This window comes from Tinamus guttatus, unplaced genomic scaffold (genome assembly GCF_059628265.1).
Source record: "Tinamus guttatus ecotype Peru unplaced genomic scaffold, ASM5962826v1 Tinamus_guttatus_pri_ptg000460l, whole genome shotgun sequence".
Classification (NCBI taxonomy): Eukaryota; Metazoa; Chordata; class Aves; order Tinamiformes; family Tinamidae; genus Tinamus; species Tinamus guttatus.
This window is the reverse complement of record NW_028288994.1, coordinates 1-23,584: the sequence shown is the minus strand read 5'-3', so window position 1 is coordinate 23,584 and position 23,584 is coordinate 1. Positions and strand designations below refer to the sequence as shown.

General features: G+C 70.5%; 3 protein-coding genes across 3 annotated transcripts; all 3 read right to left on the bottom strand.

Moving 5' to 3' along the window:
* Positions 1 to 178: 178 nt before the first annotated feature.
* Positions 179 to 5,474, bottom strand: LOC148593054 (small ribosomal subunit protein uS3m-like). The gene is made up of 4 exons (XM_088532566.1): positions 5,469 to 5,474; positions 1,471 to 1,554; positions 536 to 647; positions 179 to 462 (listed from the first exon to the last, which is right to left on the bottom strand). Exons 1-4 carry the CDS (start codon positions 5,472 to 5,474, stop codon positions 179 to 181), a joined length of 486 nt encoding a protein of 161 aa, XP_088388692.1.
* An 8,566-nt stretch (positions 5,475 to 14,040) lies between these two features.
* On the bottom strand, positions 14,041 to 17,186 carry LOC104580921 (ubiquitin carboxyl-terminal hydrolase 39). The gene is made up of 13 exons (XM_088532582.1): positions 16,832 to 17,186; positions 16,570 to 16,639; positions 16,398 to 16,492; positions 16,188 to 16,324; positions 15,698 to 15,850; positions 15,402 to 15,627; positions 15,250 to 15,327; positions 15,050 to 15,117; positions 14,750 to 14,938; positions 14,534 to 14,676; positions 14,326 to 14,461; positions 14,173 to 14,259; positions 14,041 to 14,098 (listed from the first exon to the last, which is right to left on the bottom strand). The coding sequence occupies exons 1-13, from the start codon at positions 17,184 to 17,186 to the stop codon at positions 14,051 to 14,053; spliced, it is 1,785 nt and encodes a 594-aa protein (XP_088388708.1). The 3' UTR covers positions 14,041 to 14,050.
* A 5,094-nt stretch (positions 17,187 to 22,280) lies between these two features.
* On the bottom strand, positions 22,281 to 22,795 carry LOC148593053 (vesicle-associated membrane protein 8-like; the record flags this gene model as incomplete). The annotated part of the gene is made up of 2 exons (XM_088532576.1): positions 22,281 to 22,457; positions 22,637 to 22,795. Coding segments are annotated over 2 exons (303 nt in total), but the record flags the coding sequence as incomplete, so codon positions are not given.
* Between the last annotated feature and the right edge of the window lie 789 nt (positions 22,796 to 23,584).

Sequence of the window (23,584 nt, the reverse complement as noted above, 5' to 3'; positions counted from 1 at the left end):
GGTCCCCCCGTGCCGCTTTTGTACCACGCGTGTATTTAAACTCCCTTTCTCACACTCGCAAGGGGCTCCGAGCGTGCCGGGGCGCGCGGTTTTCCATGGAGCGGTTTTCCACGGAGCGGTTTTCCACGGAGCCGTTTTCCGTGGAGCCGTTCTCCGCGGAGCCGTTTTATTGCGGGCGCTACAGGTACTTGTAGACGGGCCGGGCGGGCACGGTCTGCAGCTCGAGGCGCACGGGGCACTTGTAGACGTGGGCGAGCAGCGTCTCGGCGTAGGCGGCCAGGAAGGCCAGCTTGGCGGGCGGCAGCGCGCGCAGCAGCACCGCGCTCACCACCAGCAGGTTGGCGCGGCGCTTGAGCACCGGCGCGGCGGCCGCGCAGCCCGGGAAGGTGCCGTGCAGGAAGCGGCGCACGAAGGCGTCCTCCACGGCGCGCTCGGCCGCGCCGCCCTCGCCCGCCAGGTTCCCTGCGGGGACGTTGTTGGCGTCACCGCGCGGCGCCGCGCGGCGGAGGGGGGAGCGCGGCCGCGCGGCGCTCACCGGTGTGCAGGGACAGCCAGCCCTTGCGGTGCGCGATGTGGTGCGGGGCCAGCGCCGCCTCGTAGCTCACCGGCTTGTCGCCCTTGCCCACGCGCGTCCGCGCCGCGCGCGCCTGCGGGGACGGTGGGGACGGCGTCGGACGGGGCCGCCGCGGCCACCGCGGCCATCGCAGCCACTGCGGCCACTGCAGCCACTGCGGCCACTGCAGCCACCGCAGCCATCCCGGCCACTGCGGCCACCGCGGCCACCGCAGCCACTGCGGCCACCGCAGCCACCGCGGCCACTGCGGCTACTGCGGCCATCCCGGCCACTGCGGCCACCGCAGCCATCACAGCCACTGCGGCCACCGCAGCCACCGCAGCCACTGCAGCCATCCCGGCCACTGCGGCCACCGCGGCCATCGCAGCCACTGCGGCCACCGCGGCCATCCCGGGCACTGCGGCCACCGCAGCCATCGCAGCCACCGCGGCCACCATGGCTACTGCAGCCACCACGGCCACCATGGCCACCGCGGCCACCCCAGCCACTGCAGCCACCATGGCTACCGCGGCCACTGCAGCCACCCTGGCCCCGCAGCCATCGCAGCCACTGCGGCCACTGCAGCCATCCCGGCCATCACAGCCACTGCGGCCACCGCGGCCACTGCAGCTACCACAGCCACCGCGGCCAACGCGGCCAACGCGGCCATTGCAGCCACCGCGGCCACCATGGCTACTGCAGCCACCATGGCCACCATGGCCACCGTGGCCACCTCAGCCACTGCAGCCACCATGGCTACCGCGGCCACTGCAGCCACCGCGGCCACCATGGCTACTGCAGCCACCACGGCCACCATGGCCACCGCGGCCACTGCAGCCACTGCAGCCACCCTGGCCCCCCAGCCATCACGGCCACCACGGCCACCGCAGCCACCGCGGCCACGCCGTCCCCGCTACCTTGAGGCACACGGGGGTGCTGTGCAGGTCCCGGCGGGCGGCGGGGACGACGGGGACGGCGGTGACGCGGCTCCAGGACGCGGCCTGCAGGACGAGCCCCACGCGGCTACGGCTGCGCCGCCCCCATTCCTGGCGGTCCCTGTGTCCCTTGTCCCCAAAGGTGCCCCATGCCCCGTGTCCCCTGTGCCCCTCGTCCCCCGAGCGCCCCGTGCCCTGCGGGCCTGTTGTCCCCGTGTCCGGTGGCCCCCGCGCCTGCTGTCCCCTGCGCTCGCTGTCCCCGAAACGCCCCTGCCGGGTGGCCCTCTTGTCCCCAGGCACCCCATGCCTGGTGGCTTCCATGCCCCTTGTCCCCACAGTGCCCCAATGTCTGGTGGCCCCAACCTGCCGTCGCCCCCCGCCCGCTGTCCCCCGCGGTGCCCAAGTGTCCCCCGCGCTGTCCCCGTGTCCCCGGTCCCTCGTGTCCCCCCCGCTGTCCCCGTGTCCCCAGCGCCCCCCGCGCCGCCGCCCTCACCCGCAGGGCCCGGGCTGCCGCGGGCGCCGCCATCTTGAGGGAACCACGGGGGCGGAGCCAACTGGGGCGGAGCCAACTGGGGGCGGAGCCAACTGGGGGCGGGGCCAGGCGGGGACGGGGGCGGGCTCGGCGCCCCCTGGCGGCCGGAGGGGGCAGAGCGGGGGGGGCAGAGAGGGGAGAGGGGACAGAAGGGTGACAAGGGGGGGGCAGATGGGTGACATGGGGGGGCAGATGGGTGACATGGGGGGGGCAGAAGGGATGACAAGGGGGGGGCAGGTGGGTGACAAGGAGGGGCAGATGGGTGACATGGGGGGCAGAAGGGTGACATGGGGGGCAGAAGGGTGACATGGGGGGGCAGATGGGTGACATGGGGGGGCAGATGGGTGACAAGGGGAGGGCAGATGGGTGACATGGGGGGGCAGATGGGTGACATGGGGGGCAGAAGGGTGACATGGGGGGGCAGATGGGTGACATGGGGGGGCAGATGGGTGACAAGGGGAGGCCAGATGGGTGACATGGGGGGCAGATGGGTGACATGGGGGGGGCAGATGGGTGACATGGGGGGGCAGATGGGTGACCTGGGGGGGGCAGTGGGGACAAGGTGGGTGACATGGGCGGGCAGGCAGGTGCCATGGGGTGCAGTGGGGACGGAGGGGGGGGTTGGTGGCACTTTGGGACCATGGGGACAGGGGCGACGCCTCCCCCTGCCCCACGCCCTCCCCGTGTCCCCGTGTCTGTCCCCACCCCGTGTCCCCATTCCCTCCCAGCCCCACAGGAAGCCGCGGGGGGCAGGGGGTGGCTCTGGGGTTTGCGGTGGGACACGGGGACGTGGCTGCTGGGCGGCCCCCCTGTCCCCACGGGCCTCCTGGCCACCCCCCCGCCACCATTTTCCCCACACATCTCCCTGTGCCCTCAGGTCCCTGGTGTCACCTGGTCCCTGGTGTCACCTGGTCCCTGGTGTCCTCCCTCCATCCCCACCATGTCCCCATGAACCCCTCCCATCCTCCCAGGTCCCTTGTCCCTCCCATCTCCTCTTGTCCCTCCTCAGGTCCCCAAAGTCTCCTGTGTCCCCCCAGGTCCCCTTGTCACCCCCCCCAGTTTCTCCAGTCTGCCCAGGTGCCCCCCCATCCTCCCCATGTCCCCGTAGTGCCCCGGGGTCCCCCCTTGTCCCCTCAATCCCCCCAGTTCCGCCCCGCCGAGTCCTCCCGAAGGTGCCTGTCCCCAATCAGGTCACCATGGGGGGAGGTCACAGCAGGGGCAGGTGACACATGGCCGCCCTGCCCGGATGCCTGGGCCCCCTCCGTCCTCCCTGCGGTTTCACAGCCCCCTTCCTGCCCTCCCCCCCCCCGTCCCCGTGGGGACATAAAGCGGCCGGTGCCCTGGGGACAGGCAGCCATGTCCCCAATGCCAGCCCTGCTGCCCGTGGCCACCGGTGCGGAGCGGGAGCAGGACGGGAGGACGGGGACGAGGGGACAGGGGGATGAGGGGACAGGAGGGACAGGGGATGGGGACAAGGGGACAGGGGGATGGGGGACAGGGGGGGACAGGGGATGAGGGGACAGGGGGATGGGGGACAGGGGGGACAGAGGATGCGGACAGGGGGATGAGGGGACAGGAGGGACAGGGGATCGGGACAAGGGGACAGGGGGGAAGGAGGGCAGGGAGGGAGATGTGGAAAGATGGGAGAGACGGGGGGACATGGGAATGGGAGGGATGGGGACACTAAGGGCATAAGGACATGGGGGGTTATGGCAGGGTGGGGACATGGGACAAGGAGGCTTGGAGAAAAGAGAGGATGGGGACATGGGAGCAAGGAGGGACATGGGGAGGACATGGGGACAGCAGGATGGGAACATGGGGCTATGGGGGATGTCAGAGGGATGGGGACATGGATGGCTGGGGACCCAAGACTTGGTGACATGGGGCCTGGGGACCTGGGGATATGGGGCTGGGGGACATGGGGCTTGGGGACCTGGGACCTGGGGACATGGGGGTGGCGGACATAGGGCTGGGGGGACCTGGTGCTTGTGGACACGAGCCTGGGGGACATGGGATTGGGGGACATGGGATTGGGGGATGCAGGGCTGGGGGACGTGGGGCTGGGGGACGTGGGGCTCAGGGACACGGGGCTGGGGGACGCGGGGCTGGGGGACATGGGGCTGGGGGACGCGGGGCTGGGGGACATGGGGCTCAGGGACATGGGGCTCGGGGACCCGTCGCTCGGGGACACGAGCGGTGGCTCCTGCCCAGCTCTGCTCCTGGCCGGCGCCGGGGCCCGGGCGCTGCCCCCCCGGGGGGTGGCCGTGCCCGGCGGGGGCCCCGTGTCCCCAAGGGCCGCCCTGCAGCTCCTGCCCGTGCGCCCGGACGCGGGGACGGCGGTGAGTGACCGCGGGGACACGCGCGGGGCCGGGGGGGACGGGGCAGCCCTGTGGGGACACCGGGAGGGCGGGGGGACACGGGGGACACGGGGCGGGCGCTGACGGTGCCGCGCGCAGGCGGCGGCCGCGCGGGAGCCCGTCCTGGCGCGCTGCCCGGTGTGCAAGCACGTCCTGCAGGCCATCCGCGCCCTGGCGCCCGACGTGCACAACGAGGTAGGCGGCGGGGACGGCGCGGCCGGGCAGGGCCTCGTGCAAACCCTTGGGCAAGCAAACCCTCGTGCAAGCCCTTGTGCAAGCAAACCCTTGTGCAAGCCCTGGTGCATGCAATCCCTCGTGCAAGCCCTCGTGCAAGCAAGGCCTCGTGCAAACCCTCGTGCAAGCAAACCCTCGTGCAAGCCCTCGTGCAATCCCTTGTGCAAGCCCTCGTGCAAGCAAGGCCTCGTGCAAACCCTCGTGCAAGCAAACCCTCGTGCAAGCCCTTGTGCAAGCCCTCGTGCAAACCCTTGTGCAAGCAAGGCCTCGTGCAAGCAAACCCTCGTGCAAGCCCTCGTGCAAGCCCTCATGCAAGCAAGGCCTCGTGCAAGCCCTTGGGCAAGCAAACCCTTCTGCAAGCCCTCGTGCAAACCCCCGTGCAAGCCCTCGTGCAAACAAGCCCTCGTGCAAGCAAGCCCTTTTGCAAGCCCTTGTGCAATTCCTCATGCAAGCAAGCCCTTGTGCAAACACTCGTGCAAGCCTTTGTGCAAGCAAGCCCTTTGTGCAAGCCATTGTGCAATCCCTCGTGCAATCCCTTGTGCAAGCTCTCACGCAAGCCCTCATGCAAGCAAGGCCTCATGGAAGCCCTTGTGCAGGTGCTCATGCAATCCCTCGTGCAAACCGTTGTGCAAACCCTCGTGCAATCCCTCATGCAAGCCCTCATGCAAGCCCTCGTGCAGGCCATGCAAGCGCGTGCAAGGAGGCGGCCGCCGCGCGCAGCCTCGCGAGCTCGTGCCAGCGCGCCAGGCCGTGCCGGGCAGTGCCCGCGGTGCCAGGCTGCCCTGGAGACGCTGCCGTGCGGGCGGGTGCCGGGGGTGCCCCCTGTGCCAACCCCATACCCCAAACCCATCCCCTACGGCCATGTCAACCCCACACCCATAACTGTGCCTCTAAGCCATGCCCATACCCCACGGCCGTGCCCCCATGCCCTATAGCCAAGTCCCATGCCCATATACCCATACCCTATAGCCCATAGCCATGCCCCATAGCTATAGGACTGCCCACCCGTATGGGTCCCGTACCCTATACCCATACCCTATACCCCATAGCCATGCCCCATAGCTATAGGGCTGCCCACCCGTATGGGTCCCATACCCTATACCCATACCCTATACCCCATAGCCATGCCCCATAGCTATAGGGCTGCCTGCCCGTACGGGTCCCATACCCTATACCCATACCCTATACCCCATAGCCATGCCCCATAGCTATAGGGCTGCCCGCCCGTATGGGTCCCGTACCCTATACCCATACCCTATACCCCATAGCCATGCCCCATAGCTATAGGGCTGCCCGCCCGTACGGGTCCCGTACCCTATACCCATACCCTATACCCCATAGCCATGCCCCATAGCTATAGGACTGCCCGCCCATATGGGTCCCATACCCTATACCCCATAGCCATGCCCCATAGCTATAGGGCTGCCCGCCCGTACGGGTCCCGTACCCTATACCCATACCCTATACCCCATAGCCATGCCCCATAGCTATAGGGCTGCCCACCCGTATGGGTCCCATACCCTATACCCATACCCTATACCCCATAGCCATGCCCCATAGCTATAGGGCTGCCCGCCCGTATGGGTCCCATACCCTATACCCATACCCTATACCCCATAGCCATGCCCCATAGCTATAGGGCTGCCCACCCATATGGGTCCCGTACCCTATACCCCATAGCCATGCCCCATAGCTATAGGGCTGCCCACCCATATGGGTCCCATACCCTATACCCATACCCTATACCCCATAGCCATGCCCCATAGCTATAGGGCTGCCCACCCATATGGGTCCCGTACCCTATACCCATACCCTATACCCCATAGCCATGCCCCATAGCTATAGGGCTGCCTGCCCGTACGGGTCCCATACCCTATACTCATACCCATGCCCCATAGCTATAGGGCTGCCCACCCATATGGGTCCCATACCCTATATCCATACCCTATACCCCATAGCCATGCCCCATAGCGATAGGGCTGCCCACCCGTACGGGTCCCATACCCTATACCCATACCCTATACCCCATAGCCATACCCCATAGCTATAGGGCTGCCCAGCCATGTGTGCGCCCATGCAAGGAGGTGCCCACACGTGCACTGTGCAAGGAGGTGCCCGCGGGGCACGCGAACCGGTGCCCGCCGTGCAAACCCGCGCGTGCCCGTGCAAAGCCCTGCGCGCCCCGCACGCCGTGCCCGCCGTGACGCGGGCGCTGCGGGCGCAGGCGCTGCTGTCGCGGGCCGCGCACAGGGTCTGCTCCGTCCTGCCCTGGCTGGCGCGGCCCTGCCGGCGCCTCGTGCGCCGCTACCTGGAGCCCATCGAGGCCGGGCTGGGCCGGGACGCGGCGCCCGCCCGCGTCTGCGCCGCCATCGGCTGGTGCCCGGCGGTGAGCCCGGCCCCGCGCGGGGCCCAGGCGTCCGGGCGGCCGCGCCCGCCCTCGAGGGCCCTTGTGCCCGGCCGTGCCCATCCCGAGGGCTCTCGAGGCCGGGGCTCGGCGGCGCCCAGGAATGCGCCCGCACCCATGGGTGCTGCTGGGGGGGCGGCGGGACGGGGGGGACGGGGACGGGGCGGCCGGGGGGGACAAGGGATGGGGGGGACGGGAATGGGGACAGGGTGGCCATGGGGGACAGGGTATAGGGGGGGACGGGAATAGGGACATGGGGACGTGGGGGACAGGGTATAGGGGATGGGGGGGGGAACAGGAATGGGGACAGGGGGACAGGGTGGCCGTGGGGGACAGGGTATAGGGGATGGGGGGGACGGGAATAGGGACATGGGGACAAGGCGGCCGTGGGGGACAGGGGATGGGGGGCACGGGAATAGGGACATGGGGACAGGGTGGCCATGGGGGACAGGGTATAGGGCATGGGGGGGGCACAGGAATGGGGACATGGGGACAGGGTGGCCGTGGGGGACAGGGTATAGGGGATAGGGGGGACGGGAATGGGGACATGGGGACAGGGTGGCCGTGGGGGACAGGGGATGGGGGGCAGCACGGGAATAGGGACAGGGGGACAGGGTGGCCGTGGGGGACAGGGGATGGGGGGACGGGAATGGGGACATGGGGACGTGGGGGACAGGGTATAGGGGATGGGGGGCACGGGAATAGGGACATGGGGACAGAGTGGTCATGGGGGACAGGGGATAGGGGATGGGGGGCATGGGAATGGGGACATGGGGACAGGGTGGCCATGGGGGACGGGATGGGCGATGGGGGCACAGGAATGGGGACAGGGGGACAGGGTGGCCGTGAGGGACAGGGTATAGGGGATGGGGGCACAGGAATGGGGACAGGGGTACGCGGTGGCCGTGGGGGACAAGGACATGGGGACAGAGGGGGACATGAGGATATGGAGCCCATGGGGAAGGCTGACATGGGGCATAGAGGAAATGGGGGGCATGTGCCCATGTGGGACAGGGACACAGAGCCATAGGGACATGGTGCCCATGGGGGGGTGGGAGCATGGGGACAGTGGGGGGGCTGGGGGCCGCTGCCATGGGGGAAATGGCCCCATGGGGACAAGGACACAGGGGGCACAGGGACACGATGCGCCCGTGTCCCCCCAGCTCAGCCTCTCTTTCCCCCCAGATGCCAGCCAGCTCCAAGGACATCTGAGGGGTCCAGTGTCCCCTCCAACGCTGTCACCCCCACGTTGTCCCCTCAGCACTGTCCCCCCGTGGCCACGGTCCCCACGACGGCCACCCCTTCCCCCCGCTCAATAAAGCTTTGGTATCGCAGGACTGACCTGGTGCCGTCAGTGGGGACACTGGGAGGGGACACCGAGGGGGGCACAGGGACATGGGGACACCGAGGAGCGTGGGGACACTGGGAGGGGACACCGAGGGGGGCACAGGGACATGGGGACACCGAGGAGCATGGGGACATGGGGGGACACAGAGATGGGGGGATGGGGGGCGTGAAGAGCCAGGTCACACGGTGCCCTGCAGGGGTGGCAGCCCAGCCCGGTGTCCCCAGGGCGCTGGCAGGGACCCAGCGGTGGCGGCCACGTCCCCGCCGGGGCTATAAGAGCCCTCGCGCGGGCCGGCCCCGCAGCTGCCGCCATGGCCCTGTCACCGCTGTCCCCAGCGCTGCCACCGCTGCCCGTCCTGCTGCTCGCCCTGCTCTGCGTCCCCACAGGTGGGACCCCCGCGCCGGGGAACCTGCGGCCAGGGGTGCCCATGGCTGGGTGCCCCCCATAGCTCAATACCCCCTATAGCTGGGTGCCCCCTATAGCTGGGTGTCCCCATGGCTCAATGCCCCCCATGGCTGGGTGCCCCCCATAGCTCAATACCCCCTATAGCTGGGTGCCCCCTATAGCTGGGTGTCCCCATGGCTCAATGCCCCCCATGGCTGGGTGCCCCCCATAGCTCAATACCCCCTATAGCTGGGTGCCCCCTATAGCTGGGTGTCCCCATGGCTCAATGCCCCCCATGGCTGGGTGCCCCCCATAGCTCAATACCCCCTATAGCTGGGTGCCCCCTATAGCTGGGTGTCCCCATAGCTCAATACCCCCCATGGCTGGGTGCCCCCCATAGCTCAATACCCCCTATAGCTGGGTGCCCCCCATAGCTGGGTGCCCCCCATAGCTCAATACCCCCCATGGCTGGGTGCCCCCCATAGCTCAATACCCCCTACAGCTGGGTGCCCCCTATAGCTGGGTGCCCCCCATAGCTCAATACCCCCCATGGCTGGGTGCCCCCCATAGCTCAATACCCCCTATAGCTGGGTGCCCCCTATAGCTGGGTGCCCCCCATAGCTCAATACCCCCTATAGCTGGGTGCCCCCCATAGCTCAGTGCCTCCCCCATAGCTGGGTGCCCCCAATAGCTCAATACCCCCCATAGCTGGGTGCCCCCCATAGCTCAATACCCCCTGTAGCTGGGTGCCCCCATGGCTGGGTGCCCCCCATAGCTCAATACCCCCTATAGCTGGGTGCCCCCTATAGCTGGGTGTCCCCATAGCTCAATACCCCCTATAGCTGGGTGCCCCCATGGCTGGGTGCCCCCCATAGCTCAATACCCCCCGTAGCTGGGTGCCCCCCATAGCTCCGTGCCTCCCCCATAGCTGGGTGCCCCCCATAGCTCAATGCCCCCCCCCAGAGTCCAATGCCCCCCCTAGCTGGGTGCCCCCATAGCTGGGTGCCCCCCCCCCATGGCTAGGTGCCCCCATAGCTCTATGTGCCCCCCCATAGCTCAATGCTCCCCATAGCTGGATGCCCCCCCCCGTGGCTGGCTGCCCCCCTCACCCTGACCAAGACGCAGCCCCTTGGGGGGCCCATGGGGCGGGGGTGGGGGGCAGACCCCCGGGTCCCTTCCCGCTGCGGGGAGGGGGGTTTCTCTTGCAGGACCTGGCGGGGGGGTGCCCGGACGCCTGGGCCCGGGGCCCGGGCGGCGGGCGCTGACGCTGGCGCAGGGCTGGGGGCGCCGGGGGGGCGCCCGAGCGGGGAGACGGCGCCGAACTGCGGGGCCGGGGGGCTCTGCCCCACTGCAAAGGTGAGACCCCCCCCGAGGAGTGTCCCCTGCCCCGGGGCTGCCCCCCAGCCTGGGCACTGCCCCCTGCCCGTGCCCTACACCCATACCCATATCCCATATCCTATAGCTGTGCCCTATAGCTATGCCCTATATTTCATACCCTATAGACATGCTCTATATCCCATAGCTGTACCCTCTAGCTATGCCCTATATTTCATACCCTATAGACATGCCGTATACCCCATACCCCATAGCTGTACCCTATAGCCATACCCCACACCCATACCCATACTGCCATGCCCTATAGCCCATACCCATACCATATAACTGAGTCACATACCCCACAGCTGTACCCTATAGTCATACCCTATATCCCATAGCTGTACCCTATAGCTATGCCCTATATTTAATACCCTATAGCCATGCCCTGTATCCCATAGCTGTACCCTATAGCCATGCCCCCATACCCTGTCCCCATACCCTATATTCATGTCCCATACCCCATAGCTGTACCCTATAGCCATGCCCTATTCCCATAGCTGTACCCTATACTCCGTACCCTATAGCCATGCCCGTTGTCCCCTCCTTGCGGGTGTCCCCAAGCCCCGTCCCCGCTGTCCCCGCAGGAGGACACTTGTGCCGACTGCCAGCAGCTCGTCACCCTGCTCGTCCGCATGGCCAACGAGTCGGCCACCAAGGTGCCCGCGGCCGTGTCCCCGCAGTGGCCATGTCCCCATGGTGGCCGTGTCCCCGTGTCCCCACGGTGATGCCATGGCCGTGTCCCCGTGTCCCCGCGGTGACACAGTGGCCATGTCCCCATGGTGGCCGTGTCCCCGTGTCCCCGCGGTGGCTGTGTCCCCGTGTCCCCGTGTCCCCGCGGTGACACGGCGGTGGCGCAGGTGGCCGTGCAGCGCTTCCTGCAGCGGCAGTGCGCGGCGCTGCCCGTGCCCGCCATGGTGGCCCCGTGCCAGCGCCTGCTCCGGGACTCCGCGGGCCTCCTGGCCGCCACCCTCGAGAGCCACCTCGTGAGTGGGGCCCCCGCCGCCCCCCACGCGTGGGGCAGAGCCCGGCCGCGCGCGGCGGGGGGGCCCTCACGGCGTCTCCCCCGCAGAAACCCGGAGCCGTCTGCGCCCGCCTGGACCTGTGCCCGGAACCGCCCGCGCGCGGCGCCCGCCCGCAGGTACCGCCCGGGGCGGCGCGAGGGGCCGGGGCCGCCGCCGGGGGGTCCCGGGTGACCGGCGGGTCCGAGTGAGCGGGGGGTCCGAGTGACCGGCGAGCGCCGCCGGCGGGTCCCGAGTGACCGGGGGGGGTCCCGAGTGACCGGGGGGTCCCGGGTGACCAGGGGGCACCGGGTGACCGGCGGGTCCCGAGCGCCTGGCGGATCCCGGGCTCCCGGGGGGTCCGAGTGACCGGCGGGTGCCGCCCCGGCAGGTCCCGGGCTCCTGGCGGGTCCGGGGTGACCAGCGGGTCCCGGTGACCGGCGGTGCCGCTCCCGGCGGGTCCCGGTTCCCGGCGGGTCCCGGTAACCGGCGGTGCTGCCCCGGCGGGTCCCAGGTGACCGGCGGGTCCCGGTTCCCGGCGGGTCCCGGTGACCGGCGGTGCCGCCCCGCAGGTCCCGGTCCCCCGGCGGTTCCCGTTCCCGCTGCCTTTGCCCCGGTGCTGGCTGTGCCGCTCGCTCGTGACCCGCGCCGAGGCCGCCCTGCCCCGGGACGCGGCGGCGGCGGCGGCCGCCCGGCTCTGCCGCCTCCTGCCCGCGCCCGCCGCCGCCGCCTGCGCGTGCGCGGCCACCGCGCTGCTCGAGGCGCTGCTGGCCCGGGCCACCCCCCGGCTGCTCTGCGGGGTCCTGCTGGGCTGCGGCGCGCGGGTACGGGGACAATGGGGACACGGGGACAATGGGGACAATGGGGACAATGGGGACAATGGGGACACGGGGACAACGGGGACAATGGGGACACGGGGACACCGGGGACACGGGGACAACGGGGACACGGGGACAACGGGGACAATGGGGACACCGGGGACACGGGGACAACGGGGACACCGGGGGATGCAGGGACAATGGGGACACGGGGACAATGGGGACACGGGGACAGCGGGGGACAGGGACACGGGACAATGGGGACACGGGGGACGGGGACAATGGGGACACCGGGGGACAGGGACACCGGGGGACGCGGGGACACGGGACAATGAGGACATGGGGACAGCGGGGCTGCCCCGGGGGACAGGGCTGCGGGTGCCAGGGACACGGCGCACAGCGAGGGACAGAGCGAGGGCACCCACGGGTGTCATGGCCCTAAGGGACAGGGCACAGGGCATCACAGCCCCAAGGGACAGAGCAAGGGCACCCACGGGTGTCACTGCCCCAGGGGACAGGGCATGGGGTGTCACAGCCCCAAGGGACAGAGTGAGGGCGCCCATGGGTGTCACAGCCCCAAGGGATGTGCCATGGGGTGTGACAGCCCCAAGGGACAGGACATGGGGTGTGACAGCCCCAAGAGACAGAGCAAGGACACTCACAGGTGTCACAGCCCCAAGGGACAGGGGACGGGGCATCACGGCCCCGAGGGATGTGCCATGGGGTATGACAGCCCCAAGAGACAGAGCAAGGGCACCCACGGGTGTCACGGCCCAAGGGACAGGGCATGGGGTGTGACAGCCCTAAGGGACAGAGTGAGGGCACCCACGGGGCGTCACGTCCCCAAGGGACAGGGCAAGGGCACCCACGGGTGACACAGCCCAGGGGACAGAGCAAGGCTACCTATGGGCATCACGGCCCCGAGGGATGTGCCATGGGGTGTCACAGCCCTAAGGGACACAGCAAGGACACCCATGGGTGGCACGGCCCCAAGGGACAGGGCACAGGGTGTCACGAGAGACAGACCAAAGCCCCAAAGAGCTGTCACAACGCCGGGGACACATCAGGGCCCCAAGGATGTCACACTCTGGACCTGTCATCGGATGTCACAGCCACAAGAAATGCGCCTTGGTGTCACACGAGCCCGGGGGTGGAGGGGGTGACAAAACATGTCCCAGCCCCAGAGGGCCCTGCCAGCACCAAGGACTGTCCCTCCCCCAGTGGCGTCACAGTCTCGGGCAGGTGCCAGCGCCGCTGAGGTGGCCCTGTCCCTCCAACAGGAGCAGGACCTGGCCAGGCTGTCCCCGGCGGTGGCCCTGTCACTCCAAAAGGAGCTGGATCCTGCTGGGCTGTCCCCGGCGGTGGCCCTGTCCCTCCAACAGGAGCAGGACCCGGCCGGGCTGTCCCCAGCGGTGGCCCTGTCCCCACAACAGGAGCAGGACCCGGCCAGGCTGTCCCTGGCGGTGGCCCTGTCCCCAGGGCAGGAGCAGGACCTGGCCGGGCTGTCCCCGGCGGTGGCCCTGTCCCCCCAACAGGAGCAGGACCTGGCCAGGCTGTCCCCGGCGGTGGCCCTGTCCCCCCAACAGGAGCAGGACCTGGCCAGGCTGTCCCCGGCGGTGGCCCTGTCCCCAGGGCAGGAGCAGGACCCGGCTGAGCTGTCCCCAGCAGTGGCCCTGTCCCCCCAACAGGAGCAGAACCCGGCCGGGCCATCCCCAGCGGTGGCCCTGGGCCCCTGCGCGCTGGGCCCGGCCTATTGGTGTTCGAGCGCGGCGGCCGCGCGGCGCTGCCAGGTGAGTGCCAGGGGCCGGGGCGGCGCGGGGGACGCGGCGGTGACGCCACCGCTGCCGCCGCCACCCCCGCAGGCCGCGCAGCGCTGCCGGGACCACGCGTGGCTCTGAGGGGACGGCGCCAGCTCCGCGGGACGCAAATAAAGCCAGTGCCAACGCGCCGCCTGCGTGTCCCTGCGCCGCGGGCGAGGGCGAGGAGGGAGGCCTTCGTCCCCGGCGCCGCCGCGCTCCCCCCGGCCCTCCCTTCCCCACGGAGGCGACGGAGGCCGGTTCCAAACGGTCCTTTAATGGGGGCGGCGGGTGCGGGCGCCGCGCGGCGCCGCTCAGGCTCCCTGCTGGTTGGTCTCGTCTTCCTCGCGCCGCTTCCAGATCTGCGGGGAGCAGAGGGGGCCGTGGGGCGGCCGTGGGGCGGCCGTGGGGCCGCGGCGGCGCCCGCGGGGCTCACCTGGATGTAGGCCTCGGACAGCGTGATCATCTGCGGCAGGATGTCGGTGACCTGCAGGTCCTGCAGCTCGTACCACTTGCCGGTGCCCTGCGGGGACGGCGGGGTGAGCGCGGCGCTGCGGCGGCGGCGGCGCGGCGCCCGCGGGACACTCACGTGGTGCAGCACGTGGATGCGGTAGGAGCCCTCCGAGGGCTTCCCGTCGTGCACGATGTTGGCCACCAGGTCGTACGTGGTGTGGCGGTGCGCGGCCTGCACCTCCTCCGACAGGTACTCGCGCAGGTCCACGTTGCTGCGGGCGAGGGCGGCGTCACCGCGGTGCCACCCGCGCCCGGGGGGCACGGGGACGGGCGGCGGGGCTCACGTGATGGGGAAGTTGACGATGGTGGGGTTCTTCTCCACGAAGAAGTTGTTCTTGGTGAAGCGCTTGATGCAGAAGATGAGGTAGGGGGGCAGCTTGGTGAGCTGGAAGCGCTTGAGGAAGTTCTCCTTGTAGGTCTTGTACTCCTGGGGACACAGGCACGGGCGGGCGCGCTGGCCTCGGGCGCCGCGCGGGGCCCCGCGGCCGCGCCGGTCTCACCTTCTCGGTGGCGCCGTTGAACTTGGCCAGGATGCTGAAGAGCGGCACCTGCGGGATGATGAGCTGCTCCTTCTCGTCCTTGTAGAGCGGCGCCGTGGGCAGGTCCAGCGTGAGGTACATGAACGTGGACTCCACCATGGTCTCCTGGTACTCGGCGTTGAGCAGCAGCTGCGCCTTCTCCTCGGCCGGCTGCGGGCGGCGGGCTCAGCGCGGGCTCCCGCGTCCCCACCGCGTCCCCCCGCGTCCCCCCGTGTCCCTCCGCGTCCCCCCGTGTCCCCACGCGTCCCCCCACGCGCTCACCAGGTCCGGGTGCGGCAGCTTCTTGGTGAAGATGCGCATGGAGCCCTGGAAGACGTCGGTGACGATGGCTGGGGACACAGGGGACACAGGGGATGACGCGGGGCAGCTCCTGGCTCCCTCCCGCGGCCACCGTGGGGCTGGGAGAGGGGACAGGTGCCACCTGGGGCCACCAGGGCCACACGCAGCCCCCTGGCACTCACTCTTCTTCTTCTTCTTGGTGCCGCCCAGCGCCGAGTGCAGCGCGTTCAGGAACCAGGAGAGGAAGTCGACGCCGTCCCCTGCGGAGGGAGGCGCCGCGTGGGCACGGGCGGCCCCGCGCGCGGCGCCCGCGGCACCCGCGGCGCCCGCTCACCCTGCTTGGTGATCTGGAAGTTCTTCTTGCTGCAGAGCACCACGGCCTGCAGCATCTCGTGGGGCGACACGTGCGCCTTGAAGTTGCGCGGGTTCCAGAGCTTGCGCATGAGCTCCCCGAAGCGCTGCACCAGCAGGAACATGATGTCCCCCGGCGGCCGCTTGATGCTCCGGTAGTTGTCCTCTTCCAGGAAGTAATTCCTCAGCGGCGGCACGTTGGAGAGGGCCTGGGCGCCCACGGGCACCGTGAGCGACGCCGTTTTGCCTCCGCGTCCCCCCCGAGGAGCCCCACCGTACCTGGAGCACGGCGTTGGCGTAGTCGTTGGCCTTGATGTTGTTGAGCCCCACGATGCCCGGCAGGTACGTGGTGCCGTCGTACGCCCGCGACAGCTTGGCCTGCTTGTCCAGGTTGGTGATCTGCTGCTTGGTGAACGTGGGTTTCAGCACGTACTGAGGGAGCCGAGGCGAAAACGGGGTCAACACCGAAGCCAAACGGCCCCAACGCCCCAGACAACAGAGGTGCCACCACCCCCTGCAGACACGTCCCACCAGAATGACTCTAGGGTGAAGACTTGGGAAGCCTTCATCCTTTCTGGGCAGCCCTGCTGCTTTTTAGATAAGCAGGAACCGAGCAGACGCTCTGGGGACCCCTGTGCAGAGCAGCTCGCAAAGCCCAGTGGCCACCAGCATCAATAGCCGCCTTTGGGGACAGCCGAGGGGGTGACAGCAGCCCTTGGGGCCACCAAGCCGCTCTTGGCGGGTCACCAGCAGCCCCAGCGCCGCGCACCGTGATGTCCTCCAGCGAGGAGTCGATGATCTCGTAGTTGTCGGGCAGGCAGTAGAACTTGAGCGTGTGCAGGTTGAGGAAGACGTGGTGGCTGAGCTGCACGCTGTGGATGTAGGCGTGAGACTTGAGCCCCCGGCCTGCGGGCGAGAGGAGACGTCGGGACGGGATGGGATGGGATGGGATGGGATGGGGATTCCCGCCGGGACTCACCCTGGAAGTATTTGCCGCACACGAGGCAGGCGTAGACGTTGATGTGCGACAGCGAGATGGAGCAGAGCTTCTCGAAGTCGAAGTCCAGGACGCTCCTGCGCGGGGAGAGCGTGAGGGCCGCGCGGGGGGCGGCGCCGCTGCCGCTGCCCCCGCCGGGCCCGGCCCCGCTCACTTGTTGATGGTGTCCAGGTAGGGGCAGTGGCGGCTCCGCTGGTCCTCGGGGTCGAAGCGGCCGTACCGCACTGCGGGGGAGGCGCCGCGTGAAGCCCAGGACCCGAAACGGCACAAAACGGTCCCCGCCGTTCGTCACCGCTGCTTGCGGCCTCCCCGAAACGCCCCGGTGCCCCCAGGGGCCGCAGAGGCACCCCCAAAGCAGGACCCCCCACCAGGACCCCCCGGTCACCCCGTGCACCCCCCGGTGCCGCCGCTCTCACCGGTGGGCTCGGGCTCGGGCTCAGAGTCGCCATCGGGCTCGCGCTCGCGCTTGATGCGCACGGGGCCGCCGAGGCCGGGGCCGCTGCCGGCGGCGCTGCCGGGGCCCGCGCCCGGCTCGCGCTTGATACGCGCCGGGTCCACCGGGAGGGGGAGCGACTCCGCCGCCTCCCGCCGCTCCCGCTCGCGGCCGCGCTCCGCCTCCCGCCGCCCCCGCGGCCGCTCCGAGTCGCCCTCGCGGCGGCTCCGCGACGACCCCCGCGACGACGAGGACGAGGAGCCGCCGCCCGCGCCCCGCGGCGGCGCCGCCCGCGCCTCGCGCTCCCGCGCGCGCTCCCGTTTCCCGCGGCTCGACATGGCGCCGCCCACTGCGCCGGCGGGCACGCTGCGCACGCGCAGTGGCGGCGGCGGCGGCACTGCGCACGCGCGGTGGCGGTACTGCGCAGGCGCGGCGGCGGCCCCTCCCCGAGCCGGGAGAACTGCGCGTGCGTACCAGCGCTGCCCCGGCCCGTCCCGCCTTCGTGTCTCCCACTGCGCATGCGCCCTGCCCACATGGACGGGCAACGGTCTCCGCCGCTCCGCTATTGCGCATGCGCAAAAGATCGGCCCGGGGCGAGGGCGGAAGTGGGCGTCGCCTCGGCGCCTGCGCAGTGCGGCGGCTCCCGGCCGTTGGCGGCGCTGCGGCGCATGCGCGCTGGTCCCGGTGCCACCGGCGGGGCTTTTAAAGGGGCAGCGCCCCCGTTTGGGCGGGGCTCGGCGTTTCCGCGGGCACCGGGCGGAGCCGCGGCCGCCCCGCGGCGGGGGGAGGAGGAGGAGGCGGGAGTCCCCGCAGGGCGGCGGGCCGGGGCCGGCGGCGGCGGCCGATGGAGGCGGGCGCGGGCTGGCGCTGCCGCCCGGGCGGGCGGCTCGACATGAGCCACGGCTTCGTGCGCCACATCCGCCGCAACCAGATGGCCAGGTACCGCCGCGGGGCCCCCCCCGCGCGCCCCGGGCCCGCGCGGCGCCGGCGGCGCTGACGGCGCTGCCGCCGCAGGGACGCGTACGAGCGCGCCGTGCGGCAGGCGCGGGGCCGCGCCCGGAAGCGGCACACGGCGGCGCCGCCGCGGCCCCGCCGCCCCGACCAGCAGGTCTACCGGCCCCGCGGCCCCGGTGAGCGGCAGGGCGCCCGGGGGGGCGGGGGGCGGCCCGGGGGGGGCACCCAGGGACACTGGGCTGGGGGGGGCACCGGGGGGCGGCTCGGGGCACGGGGGCGACGGGGCTGGGGGTGGCCCGGGGGCGCCGCTGACGGTGGCAGCAGGGGGGGCATCGCGCAGCCCCGGTGGCGGCGGCGGCGGCACCGGGGACGCCCGGGGGCCCCGGCTCTTCTGCCTCGAGTACGAGGGCGACGACGGGAGCGTCACGGCCGTCATCGTGCACCAGGTGAGCGCGGGGACGGGGACCGGCCGGGGTGTCCCCGAGGCTCCGGGTGCCCCCGAGGGCCGCCCCGGTGTCGCTGACGCCGCCCGCCGCAGGGGGACAGCGCGGAGGAGGTGACGCAGCGCGTGTGCGCCCGGAGCCCGCTGGAGCCGGCGCTGCGCCGCGCGCTGCAGCAGCGCGTGCAGGACGAGCTCAGCAAGCGCCGCGCCGCGCGGGGACGGTGACGGCGACAATAAAGGTGCTGCGGGGTCCCGGCGTGCGGCCCTCCCTGCGGGGGTGGCGCCGCCAGGACACGTCCCCACCGTGTCCCTGCGCTGCCCCCTCCCCAGCAGCGGGGCAGACGCATTTTTAGTGTTTTGGGTTTATTTTCATGCTCGGGGTGGTAACGGCTCTGTCACCCGCCCGGGTGCCAGGCGGTGCCACGGGCGCCCGTGTGACGGTCACCACAGAGCCCCTTGGGTGACGCGCGGCCGCCCTGCAGGAGGTGGCACCAAGGGCGGCCCCGCGCGGTCCTGCAGTGCCACCCAGGGCAGAGGGACACGTGGCTCCTCCGCTGTCCCCGGCGGGGACTCCAGGGAGAGGCGGCAGAGCGGGACCAGGGTCACCTCCTTCCTTGGGTCCTTTGTCATCGCAGAGTGACCCCAGAGCGGGACCCGGTGGCTTCCGATCGTCCCCTCGGAGGGGATCCCACAGGCTCAGTCCTGGCCCCGGTGTCCCCAAGGCGGGTCCCGCTGTCATCGCCGCCCTCCAGAGCGGGTCCCGAGGGCGCCATTGTGGCAGGAGCGGCCCCTGTGGCGCGCGGCGGCCCCGGGGCCGGTCATCGCGGTGGCCCCGGAGCGGCTCCCGGTGCCGTTACCGGCGGGGGCTCAGTCGCCGCCGGGGGTGGCGGGGGGCGCCGGGGGGGCGGCGCTGCCCCCGCGCAGCCACAGCGCCAGCACCACGACGAGGACGAGGACGGCCAGGCCCCCGGCCAGCGCCGCCAGCAGCACCCGGCGCCGCCGCCACCACCCGGCCCGGTGCTTCCGCGCGGCCGCCCGGCCCGTGCGCTGGAACGTCTGGCCCTGCGGACGAGAGGGCAGCGGCTCTGGAGCGGGAGGGTGACCGGGGACACGCGGCCGCCCGGTGCTCTGCGTCCCCGCTGCGGCCAGGGCCACCTTGTCCCCACGGCGGCCGTCCCCGCGTCCCCACCATGGTGCGCAGCTCCTCGGCGCGGCCGTCCAGCTCGCTCAGCTTGCCCTCGCGCTCCAGCGCCCGGTGCACGTTCTGCTGCATGAGCTGCACCACGGCGTCCGCCTCCGCCTGGCACCGCTGCAGCCCTGCCTGGCGCAGCGCGACGGGGCCGCGTGGGGCACCGAGCGCGGCGGGACGCGGGGACAGGGCTGCGGGGGCACGGGGGACTGCGGGCGTGGGGACATTGAGCATGAGGGGACATAGGGACAGGGCTGCTGGGGCACGTGGGACTATGGGCACAGGGGCACCGAGCATGGGGGGAAGCGGGGACAGGGCTGTGTGGGGCACCGGACACGGGGGGACAGAGGGGGACACAGGGACAGGGCTGAGTGGGGACTGTGGGCACGGGGGGGACATGGGGACAGGGCTGCTGGGGCACTGAGCACAGGGGGACACGGGGACAGTGCTGTGTGGGGCACCGGACAGGGGGGACATGGGGACAGGGGGCACACGGGACTGTGGGCACGGGGGGACATGGGGACAGGGCTGCTGGGGCACTGAGCACAGGGACAGGGCTGCGTGGGGCACGGGGGACTGTGGACACGGGGACAGGGCTGCGTGGGGCACATGGGACTGCGGGCACGGGGACATTGAGCACGAGGGGACACAGAGACAGGGCTGCTGGGGCACTGGACATGGGGGGGGACACGGGGACAGGGCTGCGTGGGGCACGTGGGACTGCGGGCATGGGGGCATCGAGCACGAGGAGACAAGGGGACAGGGCTGCTGGGGCACTGGATACAGGGGGGGACATGGGGACAGGGCTGCTGGGGCACGTGGGACTGTGGGCACAGGGGGACACAGGGACAGGGCTGTGTGGGGCATGTGGGACTGCAGGCACGGGGACATTGAGCACAAGGGGACAGAGGGACAGGGCTGCTGGGGCACTGGACATGGGAGGGACATGGGGACAGGGCTGCTGGGGCACCAGACACAAGGGGACACAGGGACAGGGCTGCATGGGGCACATGGGACTGTGGGCGCAGGGGCACCGAGCACAGGAGGACGTGGGGACAGGGCTATATAGGGTACATGGGGACTGTGAGCACAGAGCATATGGGGACAGGGACATACAGGGCACATAGGGTCTGGTTGGACACACACGAGGACAGTGGCAAATGGAGACGGCAGGGATGGGACACGAGGGGATGGGGCTCAGAGCCATATGGGGCACATGGGGACAGGGAGAAATGGGGCCTGTGGGGAGGGGGCACATGGGGACATGGGCAGCTGGGGACTGTGGGGACAAGGCCAGCTGGGCATGGGGGGGTCGTGGGCCCAGGGACATTGGGGTTGGGGGCAGAATGGGACAGGGTCACACAAGGATCATCCGGAGGGGACAAGCTGGCACATGGGGATGGGGACACCTGGGTGCCATGGGGACAGGGACACAGGAACACTCTGGGGCCAAGGTCCAGAGCCCTCTGGGGACATGGGGGGGGACGTGGGGACGGGCCAGCGAGGGCTGCCCACAGGAAGCCCCAAATGGGGAAACAGGCGCCGGGCCCTGGATGTCCCATGAACCAGGACGGTCCCGAGCACCGGCGGGACGGGCTTCAATCCCACCGTGTCCAAACCCACCTCCCAAACCGGCCTCAGTTTCCCCCAAGGTCACCGGGAGGACCCAGACGCTCCCGGGACACCAGAGCCGCCCCGTTTCCTCCGTGACCACGGGCACAACCGGCCCCTGCCGGGCGCAGCCCGGTCCCGGCCGACCGCTCCCCCGCCCCGTCCCGGGAACCGAAAGCGAAAGCGGCGCCGCCGCTTCCCGGTCCTCACCATGGCCGCGACGGGCTGGGACGGCTCCGCGCGCCGCGACGGCCGCGGCCACGGGCAGCGGGACGGGGCGCTCGCGGGGACGGCGGCGGCGGCGGCTCTGCTCGGCCCCGGCCCGCCCGCCCCCGGGGCCTCCCCCGGCAGGAGGGACCCGCCTGGCCCGGCCCCGTTCACCGGGCACGGCGGGGCGGCGGGGAGAGAAATCGCTCCCAATCCGGGCTCCAGGTCAATTAGCCCGGTCCGGGCACCAGGTCAACCCCCTCCGGCCCTGCCCGAATCTGGGCACCAGGTCAACCCCCAAACCAGACACCAGGTCAACCCCCTCCCCCCCCCCCAAACCCAGATACCAGGTCAACCCCCTGCCCAGGCACCCGGTCAACCCCCCCAAACGAGGCACCAGGTCAACCCCGCCCCTGTCCGGGCACCAGGTCAACCCCCCCCCCCCCCCCCCCCCAAAACGAGGCACCAGGTCAACACCCCAACCCAGATACCAGGTCAACCTCGCAGCCTGCTCTGTTCTTTCCTGCTATTCAGGCTCCAGGTCCTACCCCAGAAATGTGGGTGCCCCCCAGCGGGGGACACCCGGGTGCCCCTCACTCTCCTTGGATACAGAGCTCGCTCCCTCCTAGCCCTCTTACCCCTGGTCTTGCCCTCCCAGATGCCCCCCAGGCCTGGAAAAATGGCTTAGCCAGGCCCGGACACCTGCGTCTTTCCCCGAGCCCCACAGAAGAGGGGTGTCCCCCCCCAACAAATCGGTGCCTCTGCCCCAAATCCACGGGTGCCCCCTGCCCAGACACCCAGGTGTCCCCAAACACACAGCAGCACCACCCCCCCCCCCGCGGGTCCCCGCCGCAGGCCCCTGGCACGGTGGCACCGGCGACACACTGTGCCCTTTGTCCCTGCCCGGCGCCAGCCACCCGCCTGGCACCGCTCCCCGCAGGCCGGGCGCCCTGTCCCCGGCGCAGGTGGCACCGCACGCGGCTCGTACGGACTCGCTTTATTGCAAAAGGTGGGGGAGCCGCCACGGGCACCCCCGAAGGCACTGGGGCCGCTGCAGCGCCCCTAGGTGGGGATGACGCCCGTGGCCAGCAGGATGATGAGGATGAGGATGATGACACCCACCAGGCCCAGAATGAGCAGCAGCTTCAGGTTCTTCCACCAGTACCTGCGGGCCACCTTCTGCGACGTCGTCTTGAAGTGCTCCGACTGCGGGCGCAGGCGGCACCGCGCTCAGCGCCCACCCTGGGGACCCTGCACCTCGGGGACCGCCCAGGGACCTGGTGCCACCCTGGGGACCCTGCACCTTCTTGTGCCCACCGCGCGGCTGCGGTTCCACGCTGGGCACCCCTGCCCATGTGCCCCCGGCAGCGCCCCGAGCCCCTCACCGTGGCCTCCAGGTCCTCGGTCTTGTTGCGCAGGTGGTCGAGGTTCTCTCCGCGCGCCAGGATGCGCTCCACGTTCTGCGTCATGATGCTCTTGACGCCCTCCACCTCGCTCTGCAGGTCCCGCACCCGCTCGCTGCCCGCCTGCCGCGGCACCGGGGCTCAGCGGGGCGCCCGGGGTCTGCACCGGGGCTCAGCACCCCGGGATGCTCCACGGACAGCCAGGTGCCCTGTGTGCACCCGCACGGGCCCTGCGGGACCCTATGGGCACCCTGCATGTGCCCCATAGGAACCCTACACAAACCTGGCACTCTCCATGTGCCCCATAGGGACCCTATGGGCACCCTGCATGTGCCCCATGGGGACCCTACACAAACCTGGCACCCTCCATGTGCCCCATAGGGACCCTATAGGGACCCTCCATGTGCCCCATAGGGACCCCACGTGCACCCCACAGCAGTTCCATATGCACCCGGGACCCACCTTGTGCCCCCACAGGGACCCTATGGGCACCCTGACCCCCTCCATGTGCCTCATAGAGACCCTATAGGGACCCTCCATGTGCCCCATAGGGACCCTATGGGCACCCTGCATGTGCCCCATAGGGACCCTACACAAACCTGGCACCCTCCATGTGCCCCATAGGGACCCTATAGGGACCCTCCATGTGCCCCATAGGGACCCTACACACAACCTGGCACCTTCCATGTGCCCCACAGGGACCCTATGGACACCCTGACCCCCTCCATGTGCTCCATAGGGACCCTACAGGGACCCTCCCTGTGCCCCATAGGGACCCCACATGCACCCCGCAGCAGTCCCACACGCACCCAGGACCCCCATTGTGCCCCACAAGGACCCTATGGGCACCCTGACACCCTCCATGTGCCTCACAGAAACCCTATAGGGACCCTCCATGTGCCCCATGGGGACCCTACACACAACCTGGCA

Excerpts from the sequence above, each read along its gene's own strand:
- LOC148593054 (XM_088532566.1), bottom strand. Across the intron at positions 648-1,470 it reads GCACCCCCGTGTGCCTCAAG|GCGCGCGCGGCGCGGACGCG; the intron begins GTAGCGGGGACG and ends CCGTCCCCGCAG. Across the intron at positions 463-535 it reads CTGGCTGTCCCTGCACACCG|GGAACCTGGCGGGCGAGGGC; the intron begins GTGAGCGCCGCG and ends ACGTCCCCGCAG.
- LOC104580921 (XM_088532582.1), bottom strand. The coding sequence starts at position 17,186 with ATGTCGAGCCGCGGGAAACGGGAGCGCGCGCGGGAGCGCGAGGCGCGG. Across the intron at positions 16,493-16,569 it reads TACCTGGACACCATCAACAA|GAGCGTCCTGGACTTCGACT; the intron begins GTGAGCGGGGCC and ends CTCCCCGCGCAG. Across the intron at positions 15,118-15,249 it reads CACCAAGAAGAAGAAGAAGA|CCATCGTCACCGACGTCTTC; the intron begins GTGAGTGCCAGG and ends CTGTGTCCCCAG.